This window comes from Thunnus thynnus, chromosome 3, assembly GCF_963924715.1.
Source record: "Thunnus thynnus chromosome 3, fThuThy2.1, whole genome shotgun sequence".
Lineage (NCBI taxonomy): Eukaryota > Metazoa > Chordata > Actinopteri > Scombriformes > Scombridae > Thunnus > Thunnus thynnus.
In genome coordinates this window covers 18,881,585-18,895,266 of record NC_089519.1, presented here as the reverse complement: position 1 = coordinate 18,895,266, position 13,682 = coordinate 18,881,585, and the positions used below count along the sequence as shown (strand labels likewise).

The window sequence follows — 13,682 nt, the reverse complement described above, 5'->3', positions numbered from 1 at the left end:
ACCTGCCGCTTTCGCTCAGCTCTCTCACGCTGCCGTCTCCTCCTCTCCCTGGCTTTCTGTAGCGCCCTGTACTCTGGATGTTGTTCAAGCTCACGAGCTTTCTTCAGGTGGGCAGCAGCATGAGCCATGACTTCACTTTCCTAGCTCTACCTGTCTCCAAAAATTGTTTTACTAGGTGAAAAGGTTTCAATCACATCCCTGCCTGACATACACTTAGTGCATACAGTATACACTTAACCTCTGCAGATGCCAAAAAAGTGTTTTTCAAGTGTTTTTTAAAGTAATTAACCCTCATGTGCTAGATACTAAAAGTCACTTGAAAAAAAGTAATTTTCCAGGAAAGTTTCTGGTACTTTTGTAAATGATAAAAAATAAATCCACTGCAACATAAAAACATGACAAAATAAGAAAAGAACAAATCCTACAGTGTGATGGCTCCAAAAATCTCCAAACTGACACAAACAAATGTTGACTATTTTTGTCCTTCTACTCTTCTTTTCTTCTTTTTTCTTCTCTTCAGTCCTCTTTCTCTTCTTAAAAGAAATATTAGGAGGTAAAACAGCCTTTGCCTCTCCAAATCAAGCTAGGAGACAGCTAATGGATGTTCTCATTTTCACACAAAACACACACACAGGTCCACACATCCATATATGCAAATTGAAAATGAAACAGAAACATGAGAGAGGGATATAACAACTGAAAAGGGTTGGTGAATGGTAAGACCCATCCATTCACTCATTACTTATCCCCTACACACACACACACGAGAAATGACCCTGTCCAGATGTACATGAAAAAACTCCATGTGAACAGATGTGGCTACAGAATGTGTTTGTGTGTGCATGTGCGTGTATGTGAGCTACAGTCACAGGAAAGTGTTTAGTGTGTAAGGGGTTTAGCAAGGCTGCATGCCAACAGCCAACCTACTGCTACAGCTGCAGCTACTCTCTACCACTGTGTTGAAAAAATACACTCTATCCTCAGGAAGAGAGGGACACATGAGGAGAAGGAAAGGTTAATGGGCAAAGAGGGGAGATGGAGCGATAGGGTGGATCAGAAGGGGGAAGCAGGAGAAAACATGGAAAATAAGGTGAACACTGAAGGAACTCTGTGTACAATTTTCTGATGGTGGCAATCAGTGGTCAAATCCCAGGGATACTGACATAAATGGGCTAATACTGTACACTGCACCAACTTTCATGACAGAGGAGTAAAGTGCAGAACTGCAATTGAACTTTCATATACTGTATAAATAATGTGCACAGATTCAACTATAACCATAATTCAACCATTGAGTTAGTTAGTTAACAATGTCATGCAACTGTCTGGGTTTGTCTAGGATTGAACATATTTCCATTTTTTTGGTTGCTTTCCATCTTCCTCTGTTCACTGCTCAAATTAAGTAGTTTATCTTCTAAAAATCCCTCATAGCGTCTTGAAGATATTAGAGGATTTGTGCAATTACATGACCACACAAGCGGGGACTACAAAGACACAGATGGTCTTCTTGTATCTCATAGTTAACCCCTGATTGTAAGCTCCCCATCTGGTGATGAAAAGAACAGATCATAGGTCACAATGAGTGTGCTGACATTTGACAGTAATCTTGAGAAATAAAGGATGAAGAAAAGCAAGGTATTATTGAGGTTAAAGAGGATATACTGTAAATAAAAGACAGATGACGAAATAAATTAAAATAATAAATGATTAACATGAAGAATGGCCCACAGAATGGAACAGGAAGAAGAGAGGAGAGAGGAAGAAAAGCAGAATGAGCTTGAGTATAGACTGTCCTTCTGTGAGCCAGCAGAAAAGATGGAACACACTACATGGTCCAGAAGAGGGGGGGGGGGGCAGTGAGCAGCAGGCAGACAACAATGGCTGACGATCACCTGCAAGTTACAGGCTTCCCCTTAAAGGCGGGGGGGGGGGTTGGTCTGAATCTCAACCGCACTGCACCCTCAGTGCTGGTGGTTGATGGAATATGATGTGAAAGCTCGTGCGTCTGTGTGTGTAGGTGTGTTTGTGTTTCTGTGTATGTGTGTGTCTACACCACCAGCAGATGGGTGACGAGGTCTCTCTCTGTCAATGCAGTTTGTGACAGCCCCAGAGCCTGTTGTTTTGATCCTGTGGATTGTGTGTACTGTTGGTGCTTTGTGTGTCTTACATGTCCTTGGCTGGGTGGAGCCGAATTACCATTGAGTTAACTGAGAACACTTGGCCAGTGTTCCTCAGTTGCTTAAGCTTGCCAGCCCAGACACTAGTGTGTCGGTCACTTCACCAAAGTCAGGATGTTACTTTTGCCTTGCTTTGTTTTGTTTTAACAGTGACAACATGCACTTCATATCAGCCACTGAATTCACGCACTCTCATATACCAGTGATCCTGACTTTCACATCCCATTGCAGTTATTATTGTCATTTACTTTAATAAATTTCAATTTGCTACTGCTTGCAAGTTTGGCGTGCATCTCCCTCTTTTGTTGTGGCTTGCGAGCCAGTCATAACAACTGAGAAACTAACAACTTGTTAGTTTCTACTGAGTAAATTTAGTCTAGTCGCATGCTTTGTTTGCATGAGAGCATGTGCCATTTCAGTTTGATTGGCTGTGCGTGGGAAAAGCCTTTGATAGGGACATTGGGCTCTCATGCGAAAGTGACATCATGTGTGAGGGATTCACCCTTGTGACGGTTACATAGATAGCCTTATATAGTAAATTTGTTGTGCTCTGGGAGATGTACTTTGAGTTTAGAAATTTTGTGGATTTTCGCTGAGGCACAGGAAGGTAAGTGCTGATCCACCTGTCTGTACTTTATCTGTAGGAGTGGTTCCCCTCATAGGTTAAGCAGCATCTCCCCTTTGGGTTTTATCAGGGGTTTGGTAGTGCTAGGGTATGGCGGTTAGAGCTTCTTTTTCCCCTTTTCCTTAAATTTGCTTGGGAGCACTTCTGTGGCTGTGGGGGAGCTGCTGGTTTTCTGGTCGCCTCTCTGTCCAGTGGGCTTTGAGTGTGTAAATATCCACCACTATGCCTCATGAAGATTAGGGGGGGGTATGTAGCTAGATTTTTGGTTAGGCAGTCATCTTGCAAGGAAGCTCTGTTTTGAGGCTGCTTATTCCTCTTGTGTGCACTGGTGGGTTTAAACACTGCATTCCTTTGTTCTCCTGTGTGGTTACAAATATTGGTAAACTATGGAGGAAATTATGAGAGCATTTGTAGAGGCACCATCGGAAAGATTTTTGGATCAGTGCATAAAGGATCAGCTGGTTAAGATAGCTGACTATTGCAATGTTGATGTTGGTGATAAAAGAGCTAAAGAGACAGTGAAGGCCAATTTCAAAGCGAATTTGAAGATGAAATTGAAGATGAAAGTGTTGGGCTCTGTTCAAAGCGGGACCCTGGAAAGGTCTGTTTATGATTTGAATCTGATTCCCAGATTTAATGAGGGAGATTCGGAAACTTTCTTCTCAATGTTTGAGTGGCTAGGTGATGCACAGGGGTGGCCTGATTCCACTGCAATGTGATGTTGCAATGTATATTAATCAGCAGGGCTTAAGAGGCTTATTCTTCTTTGAGTAACAGTGATTGTTTGAAGTATGGTTTAGTGAAGTCTGCTGTTCTCAAAGCATATGAGCTGGTGCCTGAAGCATATTGCCCACGACTTAGGAGTTGGAAAAGAGGCAATAAGTGGCATTTGGAGTTTGCTCATGATTTGTCCACTCATTTTGATTGTTCGTGTACTGCAGCTGAGGTTACTCTCATGAGGCTCTGCATGATCGCAACGTCTATTTGTGAGCAGAAGGTTAAGACAGCAGCTGAAGCCACTGCTTTGGCAGATGACTATGTTTTGACGCACAGTGCGGAGTGTTCTAGTGCTCACAGATACAGGGCAAATTCCTCAGCCATGGGTGTGTGGTCTGGTCGTCCAGTACAGTTTGGGCTTGAGCAGAGAAACAAATGTAGTGCTTGTGAGTCTGACAAAATTTGTAATTGTTGTCATAAATGAGGGCACCGGAGAAGAGACTGTTATGCTTTTAAATCAAGGACTAAGCAGGCTGGAGCTAGTGTTAACCCCAAGCCAGCAATGTTTGTTGTGCCTATTTCTGAGCAGGTGTCTGAGCTTTCAGCTTGTGAGTTGAAACCACAGATATCTAGCCCAGAGCTGAAGTCTTACTTACCTGTCATCACTGAAGGTTTTGTGTCTCTGGTATAGACTGATGAGAAAGTGCACGCAAAGATATTGCATGACACTGGTGCTTTTGATTCATTCATTTTAGCATCAGCCTTACCATTTTCAGATGAGACATACATGGGTTCTTTTTTGCTTGGAATAGGGTTAAAGGTTCTGCATGTACCTCTGCATAACATGATCTGTTTCAGGGCGAGATGGCAGTCAGTGTGTGGCCAGTTCTGCCCATGGATAATGTTACAATGATCTTGGGTAATGGTATAGCACGGAGTCGGTTGTGGGCTGATGATGTACCTCCTGTTATTGTGGCTCCAGTGCCCCTGGTTAGCAGTAAGCCTGACAAAAGTGAAACAGAGTTTCTTGATGTGTGCTCACAGTCAGATGGAATAAATTCTACTGAAAATGATGACACTCTACAGCAGCATGATGTGACATGTCTTGATGTTCCTTGGTCTGTTTCTGACAGTGAGCTGGTGAAGAAGCAGCGTGCTGACATGACTCTGAAAGATCTGATGGAGAGGATTCTTCCTTGTGGTGAGGTGAAAAATTATGCTCAGTGTTATTTCCTCCAGAATGATGTGCTGATGAGAAAGTGGGTGCCTCAGTGGGAGTATTTTGTTGGCGAACCTGTTTACCAAGTTGTTGTGCCTTCTAGGTTCTGTAGTATGGTGTTGCTGATTTCCCACGATGAGTCTGGCCACTCAGGTGTGAAGAAGACGTATGACCGCATCCTGGGGTCTTTCTTTTGGCCCTGAAAAGAGATGTTTCTGCTAACAGAGACTGGGCAGAGGGTTTGCCCTGGCTGTTGCTGGCTGCAAGGGAGATTGTCCAGGAGTGCACAGGGTTCAGCCCCAACAACCTTGTGTTTGGCCATACTGTGCGGGGTCCCTTGGCAGGACAATTGGAAAGAGGCAAAACCACCACAAACCCTTGCTGAATATGTCAGCGGCTTTAGGTATAGACTTCATAAAGCCAAGGAGATGGCTAAGAACAAGTTGGCATCTGCACAGGGGAATATGAAAAAACTTAATGATCGCCAGGTTGAGAATCATGTTTTTCTCCCAGGAGATCAGGTGCTTGCTCTGTTACCCATTGTGACCTCAGGCAAAATTTTCTGGTCCATATTCAGTTGTGAAGAAGATTTCAGATCAGAACTACGTGATTGCTACTCCCGATGACACTCACGGGTTTTGTTCAGACTTCCATAAAGCCAATAATGACACAAAACTGGACTCTTTTCCACTTCTCCGTGTGGAAGACTGTATTGACCAAGTGGGGTCAGCTTGATTTGTCAGCAAGTCTGACCTGCTGGAAGGCTACTGGCAGGTTGCTGTGTTCATTACGCCCATGGGATTGTATTCTTATAGTGTGATGCCCTTTGGTTTGTGGAATGTGCCAGCAACCTTTCAACACCTGATGAACTGGGTTGTTGTGAGATCTGTAAGGTTGCTTGGTGTATCTGGATGATGTGGTCATCTACTCTGATGATTGGGATATTCATCTTGACCACACTGAGAAGTTGTTTGACCTCTTGGCTCATGCCAATTTGACTGTTAACCTTGCCAAGTGCGAGTTTGCGAAGGCAACAGTTTCTTATTTGGGCCATGTGGCAGGGAATGGCAGAGTGTGTCCTGTGCATGCAAAGGTTCAGACTATTGATGACTATGCTCACTAAGAAGGAGCTCATGCGTTTTTTTGGCCTATAGGTTATTATCAGTGTTGTTGTAGGAATTTTTCCATGGTAGTTGCGCCCCTCACTGATTTGTTGAAAGCTAAGGCCAAATATGTGTGGCCCTCAGAGTGTCAGAAGGCTTTTAAGAGTGTTAAAGCCCTTATTTGTAATGCTCCTGTTTTGGCTGGGAGAAACTGTTCAAACTTGAAGTAAATGCAAGTTATGTGGGCGCAAGGGCAGTGTTGTTACAGCCTGATGATTTAGGAGTGGATAAGCCAGTTTTTGTTTGTTTTTTTTAAATTAATTTAATAAACATCAGCTGAACTATTCAGTAATTGAAAAGGAAACACTAGCATTGATTTTGGCTTTGCAACATTTCTGTGTGTATGTTAGCTCTATGGCTGTGGTGTTCTTCACAGATCACAACCCTTTACACATTCTCAGGTCTCTCCAGTGTCCTAACCAAAGGCTCATTCGCTGGGCTCTGCTGCTTTACTTCTATAACCTGGACCTTCTCCACATCAATGGATGGGATAATATGGTGGTGGACACATTGTCTCGGGCTCCCTGTGAATAATGTCCTTTAGTGTGTATTTATTTTGCTCTCTGTTTGTTCCATTTTCCTGTAGGCTCTCTCTTTCCTCCTAAATCAGCTTCTGGGATCCAGTTGCTGAGCATGGGGTGGGGGGGATTAAAAGGTTACTATGGAACATAAGCAGTTAGGTGTTTTTTCATTTTTTTGCATTATATACTTTGATATTTTGTATTGTAGTTTATACTTTGTTGCTCCATTTAAGGATATATTAGTTATATTGGAGAGAGAGGGTGGATCGGTTGTTTGGGTTTACTTTAATATATCTCAGTTTGCAACTGCTAAGTTTGGCATGCATCTCCCTCTTTTGTTGTGGCTCGCAAGCTGGTCATATCAAGCTAATGCTGGGAGTTTGAAATTTGAGCACCAGGAACAGGGACACAATCTGACATCTCTATTTCTGTTCACACATTTTGCTTGAGGTTTTCACAGGGTCAGTCAACAACATCAGCAACATCTCTTTCTACTACTAATCATGAGTGAGACAGATCTGCTGAGTCATTCCACACTGTAATGCTGTCTACAATGTTGCATTCAGCCTGAGTACTTCATTCACTTCCATGATAACTGTGCTGTTGAGGGAATACACATTTCTGTGAATGTGATCTGCTCCTCCAGCACTCTCTACTGGTGAAACAGAGAATAAGACATTTTTGTGAAGGGAACAGCAAAGGATCTTTGGTTTACACAAAAAAATCCTCAGATCTACTTGCCTTTTAAAATATATGCATATTGTGCAGCTTAGCATTCTTCCTTCTTTTGAATGGTTTAATTATGTGAATATGAAAATCAAGTGTAAAACACAAAGAAAACCCTCCCCCATGACATACAGTACACTGTACAATCCAGGCAAATCAAAACTTCTGACAGTGACAACTGCCTGACTTCTTATGTTTCAGATTTAACAGACAAAATCTTTAAGCTTATTGATCAGCATGTTAGCTGATCCTGAAACAGTGTTTTTACATTAACATCGGTGTGTGTGTGTGTACGTGTGCACATTATGTCTTTATTAAAACTATTAACTTTTCAGTTTCAATGTCTGTGCATCAGCAAGGGCTGATCAATGACTTTTATCGATCCCCTCCATCACTCATGTAAGTAAATGAGGATTAGCAGAATGCATTATAAACTAAAAAACACTGTAAGTGTGTGTTTCCATTTAAGAGTCAGATTACATAGGGGGGGGGGCCCAAAGTGAGCTGATGTGAGCTCTTGTTTCTATTGGTTTAGCTGATCTCCTACATGGGGAGGGATAAATGGTCTGTATAGATCAAAGGCTTTTATATGGCCCATCAGGACTCTAGACCGATACAGGAGATGCAGAGACCATGTTGCAGGTGCCTGTTCATGTGTTTCAAATTGAGAGTATGTGTATACAGGTTTGATTGTGTACATATTCTTTTATATCCTACTAATATGAACTTAAATCTCTAAAACTACTGGCTACATGGAAAGTAGGAATAGTGTCCTTTAGCTTTTTAACATGGGGGGTGATATCTTATTACTGGTATTAATGTTTTTGAGTTTTTTTGCTGTTGTTTCTGTGCTTGTTTTGGATGTTGCTGCCACTGCTGCTGTTGTTGTTGTTTATGATTTGTCTGACTGCTAATGGAGGTACAGTGCTCACTAGTGGAGTGTCCAGCAGCATATAATGCTTCTAAGATTTTAATGGAGGGAGGATGTTTCTGTTTTGAGACAACTCATTTAGACTTCTAGAAGCCAATACATTTTTCATGACAACAATTTCCAACCCCACCCTACCGCTCCTCACCGGGAAATGCTAATTTTCATTAGTGCTTACATTTGTTTGGTTTAAGTGATGCTTTATGTTAACCTGATAAATGTGCAAATGTGTGAGACACTTACTGAAAACTCTTCCTGTGCAGCAATACAGCAGAGGGCTTAATTTACTTGTACTTGACTAATGACCACTGCGCTAGAGGAAGATACAGATTTAAGGCTTTCCAATTTTCATATATTTTCCAACTTCAATAATCCCAACATATCTGCACATTACATTTCTTTCAACCGAAAGTTCAGACAGTTAATTTAACTTCTTCTACTGTGGGCTGAATTATAATTACAGAGGTGTTTAAAAGAGGTTTAAAAGAATAGTTTCCATGAAGTCACGGTGCCTGGAACTAAATAGTTTCAGTACATATACTCCCCCGTAAAATCCCAACATTAACATTTCAGTTTATGCATGGAATAAAAAAAATGAGATAAGGTGTTATTTTTTCACTTTAGAAGTGCTGGTAGGTGTATTTTTGAGCTTAGGCTGGAGCCAGACAAGATGTTTCCTCCCGTTTCCAGTTTTTATGTTAATGACCTACTGGCTCCAGCTCCATATTTAACAGAAAGAGTGATACTGATCATCTCATCTAACTCTCAGCAAAAAAAGTGAATAAACACTTTTTTTTTAATCAAGCTGTTCCTTTAAAGAGATGTATAATTTGTTTTGTCATGTCTTGTGCCTATTTTCAGTCTTTTGCCATTTGTAACCAATATACTTCCTTTTACTTTATTGAATTATTACATAAAGACAACACATCAAGGAACCTGACAGAACATTTTTGTACAATCTATGCTCAAGACAAGAGCAGGAGGTCTGCAGTGCCCACAGTGAAGCTCAGAATATGCACACTGACACACAGCTCACCCTTTCCCTTCAGGATATTGATTCTTAACTGCAGCTGAACCCCGCACCGCATGACTGTAACATGAGAAAATCAACACTGCCTTATTCTGCAAGACGTTTCTCACTGTGTGTTGTCATTGAAAATTCTAAAAGGTAAAACATCAAAAATATAATAATAATACACAGTAACTTTACTGTTTTCCTATAGTAAAGTGGACTACTTTACTGCAGGAATGAGATATGTGACAAACCTGCGGGCTTCATACATCTACCAACAAGCTCTACACACAACATAAGAAATACATAAGAACAGAAGATTTAATTTCTTTTCAAAAACAACAGATTTGACACCTGACAAGTAGATAGTGCTCCACATGGACTGGTGTAAATATTGGTAATGACTAAACTGATAGTCTATACATTATGTCTGCTTTGCTTGTATTCACGTAACAGAGTGAACAAAATCCAGAGTAAAGACAGTAATGGATTGGCTCACAGATATGATTTAAATGTCAAGTCATTTTTCAGCCTCTTTTTCATGCTTACGAAAGGTCAAAGCCATAGAGTCCGCAAAGTACATGCAGTCTCTATTTCCCTGTTTCTCACAAAACAAAATCACACAGAGTCAAATTTAATACAAAGTGGATGAGACAGGCTGCTAAGAATCCAGACCAGACCACACCCAAATACAGTGAGTGATGACACGGAGACGGGGCCGGGTGGGCGGCTGAAATAAGAAGAGAGGGAATAGAGAGACACTGTAGATGGGACACATAACCTTGATATAGGCAGATGATACGCCCCAAGAGAGAGACAAATGGAGGGAGAGAAAATCAAGAAGACCACACCCTGTTTTAAATGAAGCACATCTACACATCGACGCATGTACACCCACAAAACAAAACATTTGATTTGAGACTTTGGCTGATTTACCAGTATCACCCTCCATACGTTCTTCGGTGTTACACAGTAAACAACCGTCCCCACTTCCACAGACAGACAAGCAGCAGTCCTACAGGCACAGCGGTCACATTAACTGATTGCTTGCAGCTACATAAGGCTACACAGCCTCCAACATCTTTTTTCAGAGTGAAGTACAATTAGTCTAAAATAATGTAAACGGTCAGAAATGCAGTGTAAGCAACTGATTACATCCATAAATTCATTATTCACTTCCCACAACCGGACGTCAGGTTTATGAGGTGTTATATCTAAAAGCTCTCAGTGAAATGCAAAGCCTGCAACCATAACCAATATCTACCGCTAGTATGTGATACAGGAGGGTTGGTATTATACCCACTCCCTTGAAAATGGCTGTCATACAAATTTACGGCTTTTTTCTCTTTGAAGTGCAGCCCAAGTCCCTTGGGTAGGCATGACGTCAGCTTGCCATTCCTGTTAATGAGATGAAAGAGCGACGGAAGCATTGAGCACACTGGAAAATAAACTGGCATATTCCGTCGAGGCTGCCATCCCACAGCAGATGCTGTAATCGATGAGAAATATCAATATTCCTGCTATCAAAGTGGACTTTTGAGATTGTGGAGAAAGAAGCGATGTAGTGGACCAATAGGGCAGATTTTCAGGATCTGGCAGAGGTGCATACAGGGTGTGATTTCAGAGCAGTGCAACATAGAGTAACTCAGCTGCCCTTTGAGAGATTAAGTGGCTAAATCAGTTACTGTATTATTGAGCAGGAAATGTAGGAAAAAGTTAAAAAAAAAAACAACAGTGGTTTTACACTTACACAATTTTGCCAAAAGACCTCAAATAGAGTTTTTACATCGCATTGTGTCTGGATATGAAACAAAACTGAATCATCTAAAAAAATCAGACACTGCAAACATAGAAGCAAATGGTCTGAAGTGTCATTTGTAATCTGACTATTCTTCATCTCCAGAACACACAGAGAGCTACAGCCCTCGAATGTTGCATGCATTTGCACAGGAAAACACAGTTTTTGCTTCACCTCTCTGACCAAATTGTTCTTGTGCTAAATTTGCTAAAAAGAATGTATTTCCATCTGACGGCTGATCTCATCCAGCATCAGACGATGAAGGGTACTGAAGCATAAACTGATTTCACCTCCAAGTTGAATGTATAATGAATAATGAAGCGTGTGACCTAAAATGTACTGCAGCACGCAGTCCTACCAGGATTGCTGAGTGATGCTGTCAGACACAGAGAGAATGGGAAAGAATAATAATATAACACCGTGAGAGAGAGAAAATGACTAAGAGAATAAAACAGATGTGAGCACAAGTATAAACATTCAATTAGCAGTCTTATTTTTAGTAGTTCTGTTTTGGGCTATAACCAAACATGATAAATTGGTGCACAGAAAGACCTAATTGGTACATAATAAAAGTAACACAAATCACAAATGTAGAAATAATGTGGGTTTAAGAAAATTATCTAACAACTGCAGCCTTTGGATTCAGCAGCTGCAGGAATTCTAACTTTTGTTAAAGCATCTTCCTCAGCAAGTGATAAAAGCAGTCCGGTGTTTTGCTGGCATATATGCGCGTGTTTGTGCGCGAATGTATGTGTGTGTGTCTATGTGCAGCACTATTAGCTGTGCTGCTCTCAACAACACAGTGAAAAGCTTTGATGTGTTTTCCTGTGAGAAATCTGTCACTTACTCAACTCAAACATGATGAGAGAGACAGTGGAGAGAGAGGGGGAGAGGAGGAAGGTTAAGGAGATGAAGAGAGTGAGAAGGAGGAGAGAGAGAGCATATTTACATGAAGGTGCTTGAGCCAAGCTTCTGAGAAGTCCATTGATCACCGACCACGCCCTCCTCTGTCTCTCTTTCTGTTTCTGTCTAACGGGAAATACAGTTATAAGGCCATAATGAATAATTAACATCTAAATGTTTCCCACTGCCCCCAGTCCAAAAAACACCTGGCCTCTTTGGATCATTACTGGCATCTTTTTTTCCTTGAGGATGTGTCTCAATAGTTTTGCTTGTATTCCTCATATCCTGCAGCTGGGACCAGTTAATATACTGTATGGTCAAATTACTAGCCCATCTGAACAACATGATGCTCCTCTAAGCACAGTTTTCACTTCTTGTCCTTGTATGTGCTCTTTTGATGAACAACCTTCGGACCGAACAAGAGAAGCATGATGATGATGACGATGACAAACTATGACTCATCAAGTCATCCTATCTCTGCCCTTGAAACATTCATCAGAAGAAGACAAGCCAGTGTAAGACGGTGTCGGATATAACTACGCCACCCCAACTGGTTATGAGGTACCATGACAGCCAAGAAGGCCAGTCCAGAATACAGCGTGTCAGGATGCCATTTGTACCCAAATATAGACATGCTGATGCTCCATATGGATTCTGGATCCCTCACAACCCTATCACTGTTACACAGTATGGACACTCATACATAAAACCCATAGATAACATCATATGACTGTTGCATGTTGCGTCAGAGCTGGCCGACAAAGTGGCTCCTTGGTATTTGGAAGGCTGAGTATCATGCCTTATATGGCCACACTTTGAGGTGAATTTACCCAAGTGATATATTTCTGGGCCAATTCTTCAAGTCAGTGCTGCAGTGGACATAGTTCAGAACCACAGAGAGAAGATAACACTTGTGCTTAACAGTAAGTCAAGTCGCAATGCTTTCTAACTGCCTGTACAAACAATCGTTAGTCTAGTCCTTTACAGTATCCCCTCTTCAGTTCGAATTCTCAATTCATCATGGGGGTGTTTTGTTAAATGCTTTTTATGCTTGTAGGCCTCATAACTTTGTGTATCTTCTTGGATTGTGTCCTTTCAGTTCAGTATTTGTTATTTATGAATGTACTTTTTAACAATTCCACATATGTTTTTTTTTTTTTTTTTTTAAGTCTATAACCTTTTGTTGTTTTAAGCTTTGTGATTAACATTGTTTTATCTTTCCTTCCTATCAAGCTGTGTGTGTTGATCTGGGAGGTGAGCTGCTGCATACAATTAGTCTTCCAGGGATAAATAAAGTTGTATGGAATTGAATTGAGCTGAATTAAATTATTTGATTAGTCAATAAGATAAAATTGTAATGATTAATCAAAAATGTCATTGAAAAAATTGAAAATTTTGTATATGTTTTTGCATGTTGGTTAGAAGAAGTTTGAAAAATGCCCATCATAATTTTACATACCCAAAGGTGATGCATTCCACTTGCTTGTTTAATCCAACCAACAGTCTAAAAGCCAAAGATATTAAATTTATGGTCATGTATCAGAAGTCCTCCTCTAATTGATCAACTTATCGATTCAGCACTACAATCTATAATCTCACTATGGGAAGTCATGATAGGCATCAACAGATTCATCAGTAAAATAAATAAATGATAAATCAATAGTAATTAATAGCAGCCCTTGGTAACTTTATATCTGATGGTGCATAAATCTACATTAATGTGCATAGCACGGCAGCACTGAATGTCCGCTTAAAGTAGGCTATATCAAAAACAAAGACTGCACACTAACAACAAATGTCCATCAGTGGGTTTGGTTTTGATAAAAATACTTTTTAACACTTTATGGCATTAACATAATCAACTAACAATCAAGTGTTTGTCATCATGTTGAT

General features: G+C 40.8%; 1 protein-coding gene across 4 annotated transcripts in view; it reads right to left on the bottom strand.

Moving 5' to 3' along the window:
- Positions 1 to 13,682, bottom strand: part of ank2a (ankyrin 2a, neuronal) — a 142,455-nt gene that overhangs the window by 123,163 nt on the left and 5,610 nt on the right. Inside the window, exon 1 of one of the 4 annotated variants that reach the window (XM_067584552.1) lies at positions 3 to 1,752. The exons of the other annotated variants lie outside the window; for them this stretch is intronic. Within the exon in view, the coding sequence (XP_067440653.1) occupies positions 3 to 128 (126 nt within the window). The 5' untranslated portion in view covers positions 129 to 1,752. Of the gene's footprint in view, positions 1 to 2; positions 1,753 to 13,682 lie in introns of those variants that run through there. 4 annotated transcript variants of the gene reach the window in all.